This window comes from Myxine glutinosa, chromosome 5, assembly GCF_964187855.1.
Source record: "Myxine glutinosa chromosome 5, kmMyxGlut1.1, whole genome shotgun sequence".
In the NCBI taxonomy this organism is placed as follows: Eukaryota; Metazoa; Chordata; class Myxini; order Myxiniformes; family Myxinidae; genus Myxine; species Myxine glutinosa.
In genome coordinates, this window is record NC_136265.1 from 185,401,048 (window position 1) to 185,423,097 (window position 22,050).

Here is a 22,050-nt window from a genome sequence, read left to right on the forward strand (position 1 = left end):
AAAAGCTGAAAAAAATTACTAAATCTTCGCTTATTCCACACAGAAATCCTAAAGTGGCCCGGACAATATTATCGACACCTTTTAAAAGTTGTTCGAAATAATTAGATTTCAAGCAGGTGATTCTCCTTTACATTGGAATTGAACTCACCTATGGTGAGTTGCAGGTGCCTGCATTATAAAAACCACTCATTCAACCAGTTTGAATGGAGAAAAGGAGTCATTCTGCTGTTTTGTGTCACTGTGTTCCACAATGAGCATGGAGAAAATAAAGAAAACCAGAGAATTGTCTGAGGAGGTCAGACACAAAGATTGTAGCCAAGCATGGACAATCTCAAGGCTACAAGTCAATCTCCAGAGACCTTGATGTTCCTGTGTCCACCGTACACAGTTATCAGGAAGTTTAAGGCCCATGGCACTGTAGCCAACCCCCCTGGATGTGGCCGCAAGATAAAACTTGATCGAAGATTGCATAGAATTGTTCGAATGGTGGAGAAAACACCTCGATCAACTACCAAACATATTCAAGCTGACTTTCAGACACAAGGTACGACAGTTTCAACTCACACCATCCGTCGCCAACTCAATGAAAGGGGGTTCTTTGGTATGAGACCCAGGAGGACCTTACTGCTGAGAGAGAGACATCAGAAAGCCCGACTGGAGTTTTCCAAAACACACCTGAACAAGCCAAAATCCTTCTGGGAGAACATCCTGTGGACAGATGAGACTAAATTCGAGCTTTTTGGTAAAGCACATCATGTCTATGTTTGCAGAAAACAAAATGAAGCCTTCAAAGAAAAGAACACCTTCCCTACAGTCAAACATGGAGGTGGTTCAGTGATAGTTTGGGGTTGCAGTGCTGCCTCTGGCACTGGGTGCCTTGAATGTGTGCATGGTATCATGAAATCAGGAGATTACCAAGGCATTTTGGAGTGCAATGTTCATCCCAGTGTCAGAAAGCTGGGTCTGCGTTGAAGGTCATGGGTCTTGCAGTTGGACAATGACCCCCAAACACACTTCAAAAAGCACCCAGGAATGGTTCAAGACAAAACGCTGGACTGTTCTGAAGTGGCCAGCAATGAGTCCAGATCTAAATCCCATTGAACACCTGTGGGGAGATCTGAAAACAGCAGTTGGGAGAAGTCACCCTTCAAATCTGGGAGAACTGGAGCAGTTTGCACAAGAAGAGTGGGCTAAACTGGGAGTAGAGAAGTGTAGGAAGCTCATTCATGGCTATAGGAAGCGCTTGACTGCAGTTATTTTGTCCAAAGGTTGTGCTACCAAATATTAAGTCAAGGGTGTCAATAATTTTGTCAATGCCATTTCTTTTAATTTTCTGATTTAAAAGGATATATTAAGTTCTGAATCAAAAACAAAGATTCTGTAATATTAACAGTGAAATAAAGGATTGTGGAGACAAAATACTTTCGTCAATTTCAACTTATTTTTAGAGAAAATTGTGAATTATTTGAAAAAAAAAGGTGCAAGGGTGCCAATATTTTTTGGCCACGACTGTATATAAGAAAAGTTATCAGGGTGATTCACACAGCCTCGCCTATTCATGATGCCTGTAGTAACATATGCCTAACCTGAAATGAACAGAAAAATATATTGGGTTATAACCTGAAAATATATAGATAATATTAGCAATTCCAAACTTGATACACTCTTAAAATATATACATTGCATTTAAACATTTCAGTATCAAGTTATTAACTCCTCTCCGCACGGAAGCGGCACGCAAAATTGCAATGCCGCGTGGAAAATTTTACTTAAAAATTCATAGCTTGGTCAGTTTTCATCCGTTTTTAATAATTTAAAGTGCATTCTAAAGCTTTTTTATGAGAAATAATATTCTACAACAGTTGTAGTGCTATAATTGAAACAAAAAATACTGAAAATAATAATTTATGATCACTCAAAATCACCCACCAGGGCAAGCTACTGTAATTGGACCAAATGTGTAACTCAAAATTCTGACTTCAGATTCAGAATCGGCACACTTGATTTTGTCTAGAATATATGTTTCTACCCCAGTAGCAAAATCTTTGTTGTCCAATGTTATCAGAAGCACTCTTTTTCCATAACATTTTCAGAGTTTGAGTAAAAAGTTTCTTGTTGAGTTTGAAGAAGATCTGGGTGGTGTATGTTGCCAAAAATGCAGGGAATAATAAAATGTATGTTGTTTTTTATGTTGATGTATTGACAATCCCATGAGTCTATGGTTCCCTCTCTGGAGTGGACTTGGCTATAAAATTGAGAATTAAATTATCTTCCCGCTATTGGCTGCACTACATCCCGACTGGGAAGCAGTGGGCTTTAGCTCTGCTGAGCTTATGCCTCGTAGGCAAAACGTATGCAACTGTTTAGCCATAAGGGCTTGTAAAAAAAAATCTCATTCTGTATAGGTACATACAACACAACAACAACAGGCATTTTAAGGCCTAAAGGTATAGATACATGCACATGTATAAACACACACACACACACACACACACACACATGCTGGCAGGATAGCCGAGAGATATGCATATGATAGGCTCTGAGCTGTCGAGCCTCAGTTCAAATCTCGGTACCCTGGTGTTTCACAGGTCGGACGTGGTATCAATGTATGAAGCGTCCCCATGATGGACATTAAACTGGGCATCACTTCCACTAACATTGGTGTCATTTACGAAAAGTCACCTCTAAGGCTTCTCAGCATATTTTCATGCAATTACATCATTTTTTAACGTTATCAAATCATTACGTTTGTGTACCGGTGTGTTACCGGTGTGTACCCTTGTTCAGAATAGGTACACCATATCCCTGCGTGTCGTAAGAGGCGACTAAAGGGGTTGGCGTCAGGAAGGGCATCCGGCCATAAAAACATTGCCTCAAAAAGAGAACCATGACAATTACGACTACATATGGGCAGCGTACAGCCCGAAGTACCCCGTGGGGGACCTCACTCCCTCTCGTCAAAACTCAAGGTGGGGAACCCAATCGAAGAAAGGGTGGAAATCACTCCATTCATGACGACGAAACGTCTGATGCCCGAAGTGGAGATCAGTTTCTGAGGTTTGGGACATGGAATGTAGGGACAATGACAGGGAGATCAGGAGAAGTGGTGGAAGTATTGGTCAGAAGAAGAGTGGACATATGTTGTGTGCAGGCGACGAGATGGAAGCGAAGTGGTGTGACAATGGTGAAGGGTAGGCAGGGACAGAAATACAAGTTTGTGTGGCAAGGGTGCCCGAGGGCGTGAATGGTGTTGGTGTCCTGTTTTCTGAGGAGTTTGTAGACAGTGTGGTGAGTGTGACTAGAGTGAGTGAAAGGTTGATGATGGTGAAAATGATGATTGGAAAGCTCTTGGTGAACGTCATCTCGGGATATGCTCCGCAGGTTGGTCGGAGCGATGAAGAGAAGGACAAGTTCTGATGTGCTATAGAGAAGCTGATGGAAAACGTGAAAGATGAGGAAGTTGTTGTGGTAGGAGGAGACCTAAATGGACATGTGGGAAGGAGTATGGACGGTTTTGAGGGAGTTCATGGGGGTTACGGATATGGTGTGAGAAATGGAGAAGGTGAAAGGATTTTGGGGTTTGCTGATGGAGCTGATTTGTTGATTTGTAATACTCATTTCCAGAAAGAGGATAATAAGCTTGTTACATACACGTCAGGTGGGTCGACGACAACCGTTGACTACCTGCTGGTGCGTAGGCGAGATAGGGGGCACCTCCGGGACACAAAGGTGATCCTAGGGGAGGAGGCTGTTTCACAGCACCACTTGGTTGTCTGCAACATAAGGGTGAAAGGTGCGAGGAGAGCTCGGCGGGTGAAGTACCAACCGAGAATGAAGGTGTGGAAGTTGAAAGAGGTGACAGTGAGGGAGGCATTCAAAGAGAGGCTGAGTATGGTCGAGGATGATGTGGTTGAGCTTGAAAGTGGTTGGATGTCAATGAAAGATAGTCTGTTGGGAGCCATTGGTGAGGTATGTGGATGGACAAAAGGACCACCGAGGCACTCGGAAACATGGTGGTGGGATGATTAAGTTGGAAAGAAGATTGACGAGAAGAGGAAGAAGTTCAAGTAGTGGCAGAAGGCGAAGGGTATGGGGCAGAAAAGGCAGAGCCTGAAGGTTATAAGGCAGCCACGAAGGCTGCAAAGAAAGAGGTAGCAAAGGCACAGGAGGCATGTAGGAAAATGTTCGGAAAACGCTTGGATTTGGAAGAGGGTCAGAGAGCGGTATTCATGATTGCAAAGCAGATAGCGAAAGAGAGGTGTGATGTGATGGGGGTGAGTTGCTTGAAGGATGAAGTGGGACAAATCGTTATGGACCCAGATGGAATTAAAGGAAGATGGAAGAGATATATGGAAATACTGTTGAATGCAGAGAATGAATGGGATGGCAACATAGAGAGTAACCCAGTTTTAGGACCGGCAGAGAAGATAACCGAGAAGGAAGTTGAGGAAGCGATAAAAGCAATGAAGAGTAGAAAAGCGGGAGGGCCGACGGGAGGTGTGGGAGATATGTTGAAGGCAGCAGGAAATTGGGGTGTGAAGAGAATGACAGAGATCTGCAATCTGGTGGTGAAAGAAGGCCGCATTCCAGTGGATTGGGAACTGAGTACCCTCGTCCCTCTATACAAGGGGAAAGGTGACCCTCTCAACTGTGGCTCGTATCGAGCGATAAAGTTATTGGAGCATGGAATGAAGGTATTGGAAAGGGTGTTGGAGAGGAGGATAAGGAAGAATGTGAAGATTGACGAAATGCAGTTTGGATTTATGCCAGGAAGAGGAACGACAGACGCGCTTTTTATTGTGAGCCAGTTGCAGGAGAAGTATATGGAGAACAGGAAGAAGTTGTTTCTTGGGTTTGTTGATCTAGAGAAAGCATTCGATGGGGTTCCACGTGAAGTAGTGACATGGGCATTGAGGAAGTTAGGAGTGGAGGAATGGTTGATCAGAGTAGTGATGGCAATGTACAAAAGAGCGCGCACAGCTGTAAGGACGAAGGACGGGAACAGTGGTGAGTTTGAGGTGAAGGTGGGAGTGCATCAGGGGTCGGTACTAAGTCCACTACTATTTGTAGCTGTGATGGAGGTGCTGGCTCAGAACGTAAAGGAGGGTTTACCGTGGGAGTTGTTGTGTGCAGATGATCTGGTGCTGATTGCAGAAAGTATGGATGGAGTGAAGGAGAAGATGAACAAGTGGAAGGAATGTATGGAGACAAAAGGTCTGAAGGTGAGTATCGGAAAAACGAAGGTGATGGCAAGTGGTAAAGCATGTGGTGAGGTGGAAAGAACTGGGAAGTGGCCGTGTGCTGTGTGCAGGAAGGGTGTCGGAGTGAATTCCATTCAATGTACAATGTGCGCTGAGTGGGTTCATCAAAAATGTCGTGGTTTGAGAGGGTCATTAACCAGTGTGGCAGCTTCATTCAAGTGTGAGGTGTGCACAGAGGGAGCTGCTGATGGAGGAAATGTTGAGTTGGATCTTGGAGATGGCGTGAAGCTGGAAGGTGTGAAAACATTTTGTTACCTCGGAGACATGCTGAATGGAGAAGGTGGACCAGACTCGGCAACGGTTGCTCGAGTGAGATGTGCATGGAAGAAGTTTCGGGAACTGAGTGGCGTGCTGACGAGGAGGGGAGTGTCGTTGAAGCTGAAGGGAAAGGTGTATGCTGCATGTGTGAGAAGTGTTATGATTTATGGGAGTGAGACATGGGTAATGAACGTAGAGCAGCAACGAAGGCTGGAAAGGGTGGAAATGCGAATGGTTCGGTGGATGTGCGGAGTATCATTGAGAGTGAGGAAGACAAATGATGAATTGCGAAAGATGATGGGAATAGAGCTTGTGATTGATGCTGTGAAGAGAAACAGGTTGAGATGGTTTGGTCATGTGTTGAGGAAGGATGAAAGTGACTGGTTGAGAAGAGTGATGGAAATGTATGTAGAAGGAAGTAGAGGACGGGGAAGACCGAGAAAGACTTGGCTAAAGATGGTCGAAGAAGAAATGTGGGCAAAGGGGTTAACAAGGGGAGATGCAGAAAATAGGGCAAAATGGAGAAGATTGTCATGGGGACCGCAAGGCTAACCCCCGCTCTTGCAGGGAAAATGGCCTTAAAATGCCTGTTGTTGTTGTTGTTGTATCAAATCATTACGTTTGTTAATTTTAATATCATTTTTCGCCATAAAATGCATTTAATGTAACAGGATTTTGTTGGTTGCACATTCACTTGTAATGAAATTTTTATTAATTTTCTTCCTTTGGTATTACCTTTTTATCCCAATAAATAATTATTTTTACACAAATAAACATAAATTAATTATTATCAAAAACTCTTCTAGTCACGATATCATTTTTGAATGGTGGTGGTGTTGGTTTTCTTAAGTTAATGGTAAATTTGACTTTGTTTATGTGGAGAAACATCATTTTTTATTGGAGAAAACATCATGATATTTCTGAAAAGCAAAAGTCTTGGTGGTCCATATAACCCAAAACACAAAATGATTGACAGGGACAGAGATTGGACTTTGCATTCACGTAGCCCTGAATCCGCGGTGTAAAATTATTTTGACATGAGGAAGGTCAATGTCATAATAACTTTACATTTATCATCAAACTGATATAAAAACATTAAAATATGGCCACTTTCAATGAGCTGAACGAGTTCTGTGACCCATGACACGTATTTCATGTCGAACACAGACGTCCTGATGTAAATTCATCATGAAAATGCTCCACAACTATTTTTCGTACATGTACACTTATTTATGTCTTTCCTTATTTACGATCGGCCACCCAACTTTCTATCTTCTAGCTTGTTTTTCTTTCAAAAAATAAAAATCGAGTGATCTTGCTCCATGCGATATTGCTATGTCAGCGTCCATTTTATGCATGTATACAAATTATTTACTGTAACTGTCTCAGCACTGTCCTTTGACAAATATTTTGATGAAAAAAACAACGGAATTCATCACTTTCAATCATACATTGCACGTACATTTGGTGGATGTCTTTTTGGCAAGTTTCTTTTGAAGAGTCATTTGTTGTATAATTACGTCTCCCCTCAGCTATTTTCAAAAATTATGACTACACCATTTTAGTTACATCATCATCAGTTCCCAATCTAACCAGCATTTGCCATGACAATAAATAAGGCCCAATTGGTCAAACACTATGAAGAGTTGGCCCTCACCTGGAAAAACCCGTGTTTTCCCCAATTCAGCTTTATGTTATGTCCTTTTTTGTAACAGTTTGGTGTAACATATCACGTGCCTTCGATACGGTCTGGCACCCCGCTCTGCTCACCAAACTCTTCTCCTATGGCTTGCGGACTTCCTCTCTGCTCGTAGTCAACGTGTGGCCCTGAATGGATTTCTCTCATCTCCCCTTCCTGTTCAGGCTGGAGTTCCCCAAGGCAGTGTTCTGGGCCCTGTGCTTTTCTGGTCTTCATCAATGATCTCTCCAACTCTCTGGAAAATCCTCTCTATCTCATTGCTGATGACTCCACTCTCTGCTGCTCCATTCCTCATCCCTCAGATCGGCAGTCTGCAGCCTCCTCACTCTCTGCGCAACTGGACAAAATCACAGACTGATCAAACAAGTGGAACATGTCTTTCAATCCTGACAAATCTCACACTCTTACTATGTCTCTCTGAAAGGACCGACTGGACAACCCTCCCATCTACTTTCTGAACAATCCTCTCCAAGAAGTTCTGTCACTCAGTCTTTTGCGTCTCACTGTCTGCCATGATATTTCCTGGGAAAACCACATTTCCAAGGTGGCCTCCAAAGCCAGTCGCCGACTGGGCATCATCCGTCATGTGAAGTCCTTCCTTGGCACACCTGAGCTCGTCACGAGATACAAGGCTTTCATCCGCAGCTCAATGGAATACTGTTCCCCCTCTGGGCCGGTGCTCCTGCCTCACACCTAGCTCGTCTTCACACTGTTGAAACCAAAGCTTTCAGAATCATTGGAATCTCCCGCGATGAAGTTAACTCTGAGGGCCTTTCACTCACTCACCGCAGGCAGGTAGGTTGTCTTTCTGTCTTCTACCAACTCCTCTCCGGCCTTGCTCCCCCAGCTCTATCTGTGCTCTGTCCCCCAAATATTCCTACAGGTCACACAAGATCTGCCAGTAACCCTCTTCTGGTGAAATTGCCAAAATCAAGACTCTCTGCTCACCTTCAGTTATTCATTCCTCTTTAGTCCCACCTCTGGAACAAACTCCCCTCACTCTCTTCAATCACACTCCTCCCTCCAGGTCTTTAAAACAGCTGTTCACCACCATCTCTTATCTTCCTCCATCCAAAACCTTGATCTTTTCTACCCCCGTTAATTGACCCCAGATCCACTTTTTTGAAATACCAACTTCTTTTCCTCGAAGTAGTAGAGCAGTGTCCATGTGTTTTATACCTCACCCACCCCCACGCCCTTCCCATGCCTCCTCTTCCCAAGCCCTCTCCCTCCCACAGATCTCCTGATGTCCCTGTTCTCTGCTGTTGTACCTGTGTGCTTCCCTCTCTCTCTCCCCATCTTGTCTCCCGCTCCCTTTATTGTATGTTTTGTGTGTCCGGTTTTTTTGGCACAACTGCGTCAATGTTAAGTGAACATCAACAACCTGGTGTGTATCAACGAATAATCACATTCACGATGTACTAATCACAATTTCACCTGTATACATGCACTTAATTTTGCACAAGATATTTTTTACTGAAGAAACACAGAAGGAAACACAAAACAAGGTGTTGTGCTAACTTTTTGTGAATGTTTCCCAAAAATTTTTTTTTAAGAAGCGAAAAAAGCATTTTCAACTCAGAGTGAGTTTCCAATCTAATCAAAGTTATTTGACAATTAAGGCATTGAATATGCACGGATTTTAAGTTTTTTTGAATGATTTTGTTCCTGATTTGAGTACTAATGGAATTGGTTACATACGGGTTTGTCTCCGTAAAGGTTTGATATGATTCATTGCTCCATCAGTTCAAAGTTAATGAAACTGCATGACGAATGGAATGGTATGGCCGTTCGGAGGAAACCCGTTTGGAGGCATCGAACGCCTTCTCATGCACATGATTTTTTTAATGCCAAACTTTAAATTGCTCCATCTGCTCAATCGTTAAAGGCAGATTAACAAATATGATGATTAATATTGTGAACTGGTTTCTCGCTTTTTGCCGTAAGGTATATCTGCCTTTTTGCCTTGCTCGAAAAACACAAACACCTCTCTGGGCACCTGGGTTTACACATACGACGTTAAATTGGCTTTTTTATCATCTCGATCTAAGTGACAAACAGGGAAGCTTTGTAATTCTCCCTTCCCCAGTGATCCTCTGATCACCATGTGTACTTCTTCATGATAAGGCTGTTAAACTTCTTTATGAATCCAAAGTTTTAGAAAAATGGATAGGTCAACATTGTATATACAGTTTTAATTTATGATCCCAATATTATGCCCAACATGCTCGAATTAATATTTACCCTCGCCAGAGGAGTGGGTATTGCATTTGGATCCATTTGGTTGTTTGTTTGTGACTTGCACAATCCAAGACTTTTCAAGTATATTGGTCGGTTGCGTTTGTGGTTCTGTCTGTCTGTTTGTTTGTTTGTCACCGGCCTTTAGGTCACAATTCTAAACCCATCGTCACGAAACTTCACCAATTTCTATAGGTCGTCCCAATTGAGAAGCATATTGTTTTTGGGGTCAAAAGGTCAACATAGGCCAAAGGCCACCAACTTTGCTAAATTTCTAAAATCCTCAATGTTCATCCGATTGACTTGAAATTTTAAAAGGTCTTGCATATCTGGTCACTGAATTCACCCACCAAGTATATTTGAGGTCAACATAGGCCAAAAGGTCAACATAGGCCAAATTTCCAAAATCCTCAATTTTCATCCGATTGACTTGGAATTTGAAGAGGACTTGCATATCTGGTCAATGAATTCACCCACCAAGTATATTTGAGGTCAACATAGGCCAAAAGGTCAACATAGGCCAAATTTCTAAAATCCTCAATTTTCATCCGATTGACTTGGAATTTGAAGAGGACTTGCATATCTGGTCACTGAATTCAACCACCAAGCATTTTTGAGGTCAACACAGGCCAAAAGGTCAACATGGGTCAAAATTCTAAAATCCTCAATTTTCATCCGATTGACTTGAAATTTGAAGAGGACTTGCATATCTTGTCACGGAATTCAACCACCAAGTATATTTGAGGTCAACATAGGCCAAAAGGTCAACATAGGCCAAATTTTTTAAATCCTCAATTTTCATCCGATTGACTTGGAATTTGAAGAGGACTTGCATATCTGGTCACTGAATTCAACCACCAAGTATATTTGAGGTCAACATAGGCCAAAAGGTCAACATAGGCCAAATTTTTAAAATCCTCAATTTTCATCCGATTGACTTGAAATTTTAAAAGGACTTGCATATCTGGTCACTGAATTCAACCACCAAGTATATTTGAGGTCAACATAGGCCAAAAGGTCAACATAGGCCAAATTTTTAAAATTCTCAATTTTCATCCGATTGACTTGAAATTTGAAGAGGATTTGCATATCTGGTCACTGAATTCAACCACCAAGCATTTTTGAGGTCAACACAGGCCAAATTTCTAAAATCCTCGATTTTCATCTGATTGACTGGAAATTTGAAGAGCATTTGCATATCTGGTCACTGAATTCAACCACAAATTATATTTTAGGTAAACATAGGCCAAAAGGTCAACATAGGCTGAATTTCTAAAATCACCAATTTTAATTTGATTAACTTGAAATTCTAAGAGTATTTACCTATATGGTCACTGAATTCAACCACCCACTATTTTTGAGGTCAACATAGGCCAAAAGGTCAACATAGGCCAAGTTTTTAAAATCCTCAATTTTCATCCGATTTACTTGAAAATCTAACAGCATTTTCACATTGAGTCTCTAAATAGGGAAACTAACTATTTTTGAGGTCAAAAAGTCAAAGGTCAACCTTCCCAAATCATCATTTTTCATCTGAAAAATCGTCACTTTTCTTCCTATTGACCCGAGCTTTGATCAAGATTGTCAATTTTAATCTTGATGAAATGGACAATTTGCTGTATCAATGGGGAAAAAATTATTGGGGGGGGGGGGGGGGGAGGCCGATTTGCAAGTATCTTGCTCTGCATGACATCTTCTTGTTTCTTTGTTTGTTTGTCCGCACAGAACGTAGGTATGCTTTTCTCTGCAACTGTTGGTCCAATTGCCAAGAAATTTTCACCAGAGGAGCGCCTCCTCCTGTATATTTTTTAACAATAATTATGACATCATAGGTCACGTATTAGGACGCCATCTTGGAAAAATCGAAAAACATTGCACCTCTATATCCCCAAAAGCGCTTCTTGGAAAAAATTGAAGCTCATTGTCAAGTACTCCAAGTTGTCAAGAACAACATACAGTATATTCATGATGATGTCATTGGTGCCTTCATTATGACATCATACTTCGACAAGTAGAATGCCTGATCCAATCAGTTTGAAATTTATTGAGCATGATCTATACAAAAATTGTATGGGAGAATTAAATTGCTGATGTCATCGGTCATTTGGATTGTTTGGCAGCCATATTGGATTGAACATAAATCTACGTCATCAATAAACCGCACAAACACTGCAGGTAATAAACACCACACAAACACGTCCTGGCGAGGGTCTGCAATCTCTGATTGTACTTTATTACTTCTGTTGTACTGATGTCCATCAAGATTGTTTTATGAAGGAAAAACATTGAAATGAGACTAATTTTTTTCCTATTGTCATGAATTGCCATTCCAAGGACCCCACCGGGCTGACACGATGGCCAAAAACTACGCAGACTTGCCTCTAAGGTGTTTAGCCTGCGTTTGAATCCCAACCCAGCTATAAACTATCATCCCGGTGTTTCACAGGCAGGGTGATTCATCAGTGTGTGCGATGTACCTTGAAAGGACATTAAATGGGAATCCTTCCGCCAACATTCTTTGGTGGGCATTAAAAATCCCATGGTGTCCTTCATGAAGAGTCGGCGAGCTATTGCTGGCACCATGGCCAAATTCCTGCTACCCTGCAGCCTTGTGCTGCCTCCAAACGAAGAATGACTCCACCCCTTCAACAGCCAAACTTGTCACTGGTCCTCATTGCATTTTACCCCTCATCTTTATTCTTTAGTTTGCTCATATTTTATTTCATTAAGGGGTATCTTGCCTGACCTATTTCATGATACAATACTTTTGTCCATCTCATGCATATAATCTAATCCTTCGATATCATTCCAGCTCTCTTTGTGATGGTATGTTTTTGGTGAGTATGCAGGTTGTCTACAAAAACAATGAGCAAAAGCTGGAACTTTCGCGGATGGCCAGAGAAGGTGATCCCAAGATGAAGGTGGTGGGAGATGTGGCCTTCACTTGTGAGAATGTGCCGGCTCTCGAACCTATCACCTTTGAATCACCTGATGCCTACATCACGCTGCCCGAGTGGAAAACCAAGCGAACAGGATCTATATCTTTTGACTTCAGCACGACAGAACCGAATGGCCCTATCTTGTACACACAGGGCCGTGCACCAGAGGTTGTGGATGGAGAGGATGCACGTAACCTCAAGGGAGACTTCTTTGCTATGGAACTATTTGATGGATTTTTGTACATGCTGCTTGATATGGGTTCTGGGACCATCCGGATGAAAGCCACAGAATTAAAAGTCAATGATGGAGACTGGTACCACGTGGACTTCCAGCGAGATGGGCGGACAGGTTAGATTTTTTTTTGTAAATTTATCTGTTTATAATTGCACCATGTTTGTTTAATATATGATAAGAGCGTTGAAGTTTTGTTAATATATACAGTATATATATATATATATATATATATATATATATATATATATATATATATATATATATATATATATATATATATATATATATATATATGTATGTATATATATATATATATATATATATATATATATATATATATATATATATATATATATATATATATATATATATATAATATATACAGTGGAACCTTGACTTACGAGTGCCCCAACTTACGAGTTTTTCGAGATACGAGCCGTCGCTCGGGCGGTTTATTGCTTTGAGATGCGAGCCGAGATCTGAGTTACGAGCTTTCGCCACCCGGTCACGTGGTTATCTTGCCGTGCAAGTACAGTATCTCTGTCGTATAGCGCTGCATTTTTGTTTTCGCATGTTGGTTATTTTGAGTTTACGCCACCAGGTGGGTCCGGTCACGTGGTTATCTTGCCGTGCAAGTACAGTATCTCTGTCGTATAGCGCTGCATTTTTGTTTTCGCATGTTGGTTATTTTGAGTTTACGCCGCCAGGTGGGTTCCGGTCACGTGGTTATCTTGCCGTGCAAGTACAGTATCTCTGTCGTATAGCGCTGCATTTTTGTTTTCGCATTTTGGTTATTTTGGAAAATTTCATGTTCATGTCGAACATTTCATGTTCATGTTCATGTTTTCATGTTCATGCCATGCCAGGCCACAACTTGTTCAGAGTGCCGGCGATAGCTCGCCTTCTCTTTGTGGAAAACACGGTGAGATCCTTAACATCCAACAACTAATGGGACGCAAACGGGGCGCCCAGTTTAGCGGTACACACATTGATGAATCACCCTGCCTGTGATTCACCCATGACAGGTTATAGCTGGGTCGGGATTCAAACCCAGGCTGGACAGTTTAGACTTTAGAGTCAAGTGTGCGTACCTCCAGTCCAGGCCATCCTGCCAACTTGTATGCTGCATACAGGTGAAATATAAAGCGCGAGATATTTTTATATATACTGTATATTTAAAAAAAAATTGGTGTGGTTTTTGGCGGGCTGGAACGGATTAATAGCATTTCAATGCATTTTAATGGGGAAATTTGATTTGAGAAACGAGCAATTTGAGTTACGAGCTCGGTCACAGAACGAATTAAACTCGTAAGTCAAGGTTCCACTGTATATATATATATATATATATATATATATACATATATATATATATATATATATATATATATATATATATATATATATATATATATATATATAATTAAAGATTTTTTTTACAATGTCATTTTAATAATTCTGACAAGCAACAATTAGATTTGCAATTTGAGAGGTAGAATTAATGGTCGAGCAACATTTAATCTGTAATTGAATCCAGGCTAAGCACACCATACCTGTGACAGCAATAAAAAAACACAGTATGCATAAGGATAGGCTTATTTGATGGTTTAATGATAAACATTACTAATGACAAATGGTTGGTTAATGACAAATGGTACAACATCTTGTTTATGAATGAATGAATGAATGAATGAATGCTAAACAAATTGTTCCATGTGCATGTTGAACTTTAACCCATAAAAGTTGGGCCACATCACCATTTTCTAAGAAGGAGTGTGTCGTTCGTGGGAGAAGGAGTACATTTTCTTGTGATCTTCACATGTGAGTTTCAGAAGGTGAAACAGAGTCCACATCTGTTTTGGTAAGGGATCACGTTTCCTGGTCCAAGCTGTGAAGTGTTGTTCTCAAAGTTTAGTTCCGAGGGCTCTTTCCAAACTGCATTTCATTTGTAATAATATTCCAAGGAATGTTATTTTTAGATTTCTGTGAGGCTCTTTATTATCAGTCCCGTTGCTGCAATCATCACTGATACAATATTGGTGCTCTTCTTCTTCCAATATCTTTTGATTTTATTTTTGATGTCCTGGTATTTGGTCATTTTCTCGAGTTATGCATTGTGTAGACCAAAATCTCTGGGTACTGACACCTCAATTAGCAATGCTGTCTTTTTTGTACTTAAGTACTATATCTGGTTGCAATGCTTTGTTTTATAAATTCACTCTCAATGGGATCATCAGGTCATACGTGAGTGTTGTTTTCTTGTTTTCAGTGATCGCTTTTGGTTCATGTTTCAATGAGTTTGATGAAACTGGGATATTGAGATTCTTTCAGATGTGCCATTGGATTACTCGACATACTTTGTTGTACCTTTGTGTGTACATCTGTTCTGATATGAGTTTTTCCATGCCAAAAGGAGGTGACTAGTGCTTTCTGTTTATACCTGCAAAACCTCCACCTCTCTGATTGACTCAGTCCTGCCATTTTATTCAAGCCATTGGTATAGTGTTCTTGGTCTTGGCCATTTATTATGACTAGTGAGATACCCGTGCTACGCACGGGTGGGAGGCCAGCTGAAGCAAACAGGCAATGCAAATACGGCGAATGCTAAAGCATGAAACCAATAAATTCCACATTCCTGTAGCACCTTCAATCGCACGTCAGACATGGACAGCAAGTTTGTGAAGGATTTCCATGAATAACATACCCGTTCACAAACAAACGGGTATGTTCATGTGTCGAAACATCGATCGTGGGTCCGTGGCAAACCTGCATATGGCGATCCACGAAGTTCATGTTCAGAAAGTAGAAACCATCACGGCATATCGTCATTCACTTGAACTCGATATCTCTTTTTTCATTCCAAAAACATAACTGCAATCACAAATTAATCACAAAATAAACTTTTAACAACATTGTTGATGTTTCCTTCATTGTAAAAACTACCAAGTCAACAGTTAACATGATTTTGAGCCGATAGGTGTTACGGCCTTGGCAAGATCGATGGAGACCGATCTGTTAGCGTATACACAGCCCAAATAGCTATGTGGAATTCTCTCATGTAGAAATTAAACTCACGTCGTTTGAACTTTGGCTGAGGTCGTGATTTACTTTTAATGATGTTTATATACAAATCAAAAAGAAGATAATTGGTTTTGGGTCGTCCTTTCCACATATCTCATGGGATTGTGAGTTGGAGAGATGACCGTGATGGCGGGGAGGGGGTTGGCATTCTCTCAAGCAGGGATTCAACCCATGTCCTTATAAAAGGTCTTTGTCCAAGGTCACCGAGTCCGATCGGTGCAGCCGTTTGTGCGGCACCTGGGAAAATAACGTTATGCGGGAGTCCAAACCTGAAAATGCTGGAGGCCAAAGCTGAAATTGGAAAAACAATATCACCTATTTTACTCGAGGGGATCCCAGGATTACCCACCCAAAATATTGTTGCGATCGGTTCAGCTGTTTTTGCGGTACCTTCGAACGGACGGACAGACGGACAGACAGACGGACGGACATTTGGTGAATTATGGTAAGATTTGTTCTTCATCCCATTTGAGCTGACTACTTTTTAGCTATTCTAATGAGCTTTCTTTGTCTATGCCCAATCTGTCCAACTCTTCTTTTTTTTTTATACCTTTCTGCTCTCTTATCATTCTTACAGTTATTGGTGTGTAATCTGTTGACATTTTGCTTTATCATTTTCTTTTGTCTTTTTTTGCAATCCTTGGGGAAATTTGCTGCTGTATCGGTTTCATGTGTGACATTTTCTATTCACATCTGTCTTTGGAAAGTTTTTGCGAAGTGGGATTGGGATACCTTCTGTGGTTTGTTGTCTTCGTGTTGACATACAAATCGAATTTGGTATTCTGTTGAACTTTTCACATACTCAGCCAATCCAACAGTTGTTATTCTGTGCACCTCATTGAACTCCATCAGGCTGCTGCCTCCTTCTCGTTTCAGCAGGTACATTGTTGGGATGCACTGATTTTTATATAACACTTTGTGGGTAGTGAGGAGTGACCGGCTTGTCATTCCGCAACTGTATTGGCACACTACTACTGCAGGTTTGTTTGTTGGTTTGATTTTGTTTCTCGGGGAGAGTTATGTTTTCAGGATCAGCCTCGTTCTACACAGGTATGCTTTGATAATAGTTTTTTGCATTTGTTTGCGACATATATGATGTGCCTCTTCTATGATGACGTATGTGCATTATGTTTCATTTTTTAGCTGCTGTATCGTTGTATATGAATATATACAACCCTGGTGTTGGGCTAGCGGCTAGGGTGCCAGCTTAGGATCCTAGGATCCTGGGTTCGAATCCCGGTCGATCGCTGAATTAACGCCAGGGGGGTTGACTCAGCCTGTCATCCTTCCGAGGTCGGCTAATTGAGTACCAGTTCACTGGTAATTCCCTGTTTGTCGTTAAAGGCGGCAAAAAGGGTTAGCGTCAGGAAGGGCATCCGGCCGTAAAACATTGCTTCAAAAAGGGGACCGAAAAACAACAACAACCACGGTCCCCAAAAAAGGCCAACCCCCGCTTGCGGGGAAAAAAATGGCCTCAAAAGGTGGTTTTTTTATACAACGATATATGAATATATATTTACGATACAGCGTAATATATATTTACAATATATATTTAACAAACGTTGTATATGAATATATATTCATATACAACGATACAGCAGCTAGAAAATGAAACATAATGCACATACGTCATCATAGAAGAGGGACACAATATATGTCGCAAACAAATGCAAAAAGAAAAAGCTGCTGTATCGTTGTATGCAGGTCGATTTTTACATAGTCCGTCAGGTTAACCTTGTCTGAATGTGCACTTGGCACTCTTATCTCGGCCAAATTCCATTTGAATATCGTCGGAGTACCGTTTCACTAACTTAAGTTGTTCTACCAAATTTTTTTGTCATTGGGTGTGAAGAGCTTTCAATCATCCATGTACGGTAGATGTGTCAACTTTCCTGTTTCTTTGGATGTTCTTCCATTGGTTGTTAAGGTGTATCTGTATCCTTGCTCATTGATGAAATTGCTCAGTGGGTCCTCAACCAGGCAAAACAAGAGAGGGGGAAAGCTGTCTCTCTGGAATTTTTATTGTAAATTTTATTGAAACTTATTTTAACTTCAACCCTGGTATTTCAATCTTCCTGAGTGCTGTCAAATGAATGAAGTATTCCAGTGCTCCATTGCTTTATCATTCAGTTTGATTATTTGGGGGTTGAACTTGTACAATTGCTCAAGGTGGGGAACTTGTTGCTTGAAGGTGGGTAACCCAATCGAAGCAAGGGTGGAAATCACTCCATTTATGACGAGGAAACATCTGATGCCCGAAGTGGAGATCGGTTTCTGAGGTTTGGGACATGGAATGTCGGGACAATGACAGGGAGATCAGCAGAAGTGGAAGAAGTATTGGTCAGAAGAAGAGTGGACATATGTTGTGTGCAAGAGACGAGATGGAAGGGAAGTGGTGTGAGAATGGTGAAGGGTCGGCAGGGACAGAAATACAAGTTTGTGTGGCAAGGGTGCCCGGAGGGCGTGAATGGTGTTGGTGTCCTGTTTTCTGAGGAGTTCGTAGACAGTGTGGTGAGTGTGACGAGAGTGATTGAAAGGTTAATGATGGTGAAAATGATGATTGGAAAGCTCTTGGTGAATGTCATCTCGGGATATGCTCCGCAGGTTGGTCGGAGCGATGAAGAGAAGGACAAGTTCTGGTGTGCAATAGAGAAGCTGATGGAAAACGTGAAAGATGAGGAAGTTGTTGTGGTCGGAGGAGACCTAAATGGATATGTGGGAAGGAGTATGGACGGTTTTGAGGGAGTTCATGGGGGTTACGGATATGGTGTGAGAAATGGAGAAGGTGAAAGGATTTTGGAGTTTGCTGATGGAGCTGATTTGTTGATTTGTAAAACTCAGTTCCAGAAAGAGGATAATAAGCTTGTTACATACACGTCAGGTGGGTCGACGACAACTGTTGACTACCTGATGGTGCGTAGGCGAGAAAGGGGGCACCTCCAGGACACAAAGGTGATCCCGGGGGAGGAGGCTGTTTCACAGCACCACTTGGTTGTCTGCGACATAAGGGTGAAAGGTGTGAGGAGAGCTTGGCGGGTGAAGTACCAACCAAGAATGAAGGTGTGGAGGTTGAAAGTGGTGACAGTAAGGGATGCATTAAAGGAGAGGCTGAGTATGGCAGAGGATGATGTGGTTGAGCTTGAAAGTGGTTGTATGTCAATGAAAGATAGTCTGTTGGGAGCCGTTGGTGAGGTATGTGGATGGACAAAAGGACCACCGAGGCACTCAGAAACATGGTGGTGGGATGATGAAGTTGTAAAGAGGATTGACGAGAAGAGGAAGAAGTTCAAGGAGTGGCAGAAGGCGAAGGGTACGGGGGCAGAAAAAGCAGGGCATGAAAGTTATAAGGCAGCCAAGAAGGCTGCAAAGAAAGAGGTAGCAAAGGCGCAGGAGGCATGTAGGAAAATGTTCGGAGAACGCTTGGATTCGGAAGAGGGTCAGAGAGCGGAATTCAGGATTGCAAAGCAGATAGCGAAAGAGAGGTGTGATGTGATGGGGGTGAGTTGCTTTAAGGATGAAGTGGGACAAATCGTTTTGGACCCAGATGGAATTAAAGGAAGATGGAAGAGATATATGGAAATGCTGTTGAATGCAGAGAATGAATGGGATGGCAACAGAGAGAGTAACCCAGTTTTAGGACAAGCAGAGAAGATAACTGAGAAGGAAGTTGAGGAAGCGATAAAAGCAATGAAGAGTAGAAAAGCGGGAGGGCTGACAGGAGTTGTGGGAGATATGTTGAAAGCAGCAGGAAGTTGGGGTGTGAAGAGAATGACAGAGATCTGTAATCTGGTGGTGAAAGAAGGCTGCATTCCAATGGATTGGGATCTGAGTACCCTCGTCCCTCTATACAAGGGGAAAGGTGACCCTCCGGACTGTGGCTCGTATCGAGCGATAAAGGTATTGGAGCATGGAATGAAGGTATTGGAAAGGGTGTTGGAGAGGAGGATAAGGAATAAAGTGAAGATCGACGAAATGCAGTTTGGATTTTTGCCAGGAAGAGGAACGACAGACGTGCTTTTTATTGTAAGGCAGTTGCAGGAGAAGTACATGGAGAAGTGGAAGAAGTTGTTTCTTGGGTTTGTTGATCTGGAGAAAGCATTCGATAGGGTTCCACGCAAAGTAGTGACATGGGCATTGAGGAAGTTAGGAGTGGAGGAATGGTTGATCAGAGTAGTGATGGCAATGTACAAAAGAGTGCGCACAGCTGTAAGGACGAAGGATGGGAACAGTGGTGAGTTTGAGGTGAAGGTGGGAGTGAATCAGGGGTCGGTACTAAGTCCACTACTATTTGTAGCTGTGATGGATGTGCTGGCTCAGAACGTAATGGAGGGTTTACCGTGGGAGTTGTTGTATGCAGATGATCTGGTGTTGATTGCGGAAAGTATGGATGGACTGAAGGAAAAGAGGAACAAGTGGAAGGAATGTATGGAGACGAAAGGTCTTAAAGTGAATGTAGGAAAGACAAAGGTGATGGCAAGTGGTAAAGCATGTGGTGAGGTGGAAAGAACTGGGAAGTGGCCATGTGCTGTGTGCAGGAAGGGTGTCGGAGTGAACTCCATTCAATCTACAATGTGCGCTGTGTGGGTTCATCAAAAATGTAGTGGTCTGAGAGGGTCATTAACCGGTGTGGCAGCTACATTCAAATGTAAGGTGTGCACAGAGGGAGCTGCAGATGGAGGAAATGTTGAGTTGGATCTTGGAGACGGCGTGAAGCTGGAAGGTGTGAAAACATTTTGCTACCTTGGAGACATGCTGAATGGAGAAGGTGGATCAGACCCGGCAACGGTTGCTGGAGTGAGATGTACATGGAAGAAGTTTCGGGAACTGAGTGGCGTGCTGATGAGGAGGGGAGTGTCGTTGAAGCTGAAGGGAAAGGTGTATGCTGCATGTGTGAGAAGTGTTATGATTTACGGGAGCGAGACATGGGTAATGAACGTAGAGCAGCAACGAAGGCTGGAAAGGGTGGAAATGCGAATGGTTCGGTGGATGTGTGGAGTATCGTTGAGAGAGAGGAAGACAAATGATGAATTGTGAAAGATGATGGGAATAGAGCCTGTGATTGATGCTGTGAAGAGAAACAGGTTGAGATGGATGGTTTGGTCATGTGTTGAGGAAGGATGAAAGTGACTGGTTGAGAAGAGTGATGGAAATGAATGTAGAAGGAAGTAGAGGACGGGGAACACCGAGAAAGACTTGGCTAAAGATGGTGGAAGATGAAATGCGGGCAAGGGGGTTAACAAGGGGAGATGCAGAAAATAGGGCAAAATGGAGAAGATTGTCACGGGGACCGCAAGGCTAACCCCCACTCTCGCAGGGAAAATGGCCTTAAAATGCATGGTGTGTTGTTGTTGAACTTGTCCAATTGCATGTGTTTTATCCTCAATGAATATGGGCACCATCAAAAGCTTTTTGTGGTCTATCCAGGCTGTGGACAATTTGGTTCTTTTCATTTTGCAAATCTGCAGTATGCCCTTCTTTAGCAGTCGGCGGTCTATTGTTTTGTGGCATCTTCTCTTACACCCCTTCCGTTCTGCCTATTGGCCTTCATGTTGTGTTAGGTGGTCATACATAATTTCTGTGAAGATTGCCATGATAAGTTTTTATGTTATTGGTAGATATGTCAATAGCAACACAAGATAAGTAGTGTGAATAATGTCTCAAGCCATCCATGCAGGCATGCTCCCAAAGGTCCAATCAATGAAACCTTTTTTTTTCAATGTTCATGCCCTCTTGGGCATGAACGGCCTGACCGGCATGAAAGCCCGCTTGGAGTTTGCAAAAAAGCACCTAAAGGACTCTCAGACTGTGAGAAACAAGATTCTGTGGTCTTTCATGTGTCTTTCACTGAGGAGAGGCCTCCGTCTGGCCACTCTGCCATAAAGCCCAGATCAGTGGAGTGTTGCAGTGATGGTTGTCCTTCTGGAAGTTTCTCCCATCTCCACTCAGGATCTCTGGAGCTCAGCCAGAGTGACCATCGGGTTCTTGGTCACCTCTCTTACCAAGGCCCTTCTCCCCCGATCGCTCAGTTTGGCCGGGCGGCCAGCTCTAGGAAGAGTCCTGGTTGTTCCAAACTTCTTCCATTTAAGAATTATGGAGGCCACTGTGCTCTTAGGAACCTTCAATGCAGCAGAAATTTTTTTGTCGGCTTCCCCAGATCTGTGCCTCGACACAATCCTGTCTCTGAGTTCTGCAGGAAGTTCCTTCGACCGCATGGCTTGGTTTTTGCTCTGATATGCATTGTCAGCTGTGAGACCTTATATAGACAGGTGTGTGCCTTTCCAAATCATGTCCAATCAATTGAATTTACCACAGGTGGACTCCAATCAAGGTGTATAAACATCT

At 42.3% G+C, this 22,050-nt stretch overlaps 1 protein-coding gene across 8 annotated transcripts in view; it reads left to right on the forward strand.

Annotated features, from left to right (window-relative positions):
• The window catches only part of LOC137413498 (neurexin-1-like), a 1,626,023-nt gene that overhangs the window by 494,446 nt on the left and 1,109,527 nt on the right, over nt 1-22,050 (forward strand). For all 8 annotated transcript variants that reach the window (XM_078779254.1, XM_078779246.1, XM_078779249.1 and 5 more), the window contains exon 7: nt 12,306-12,744. In XM_078779254.1, the coding sequence (XP_078635380.1) occupies nt 12,306-12,744 (439 nt within the window). The remainder of the gene's footprint in view (nt 1-12,305; nt 12,745-22,050) is intronic.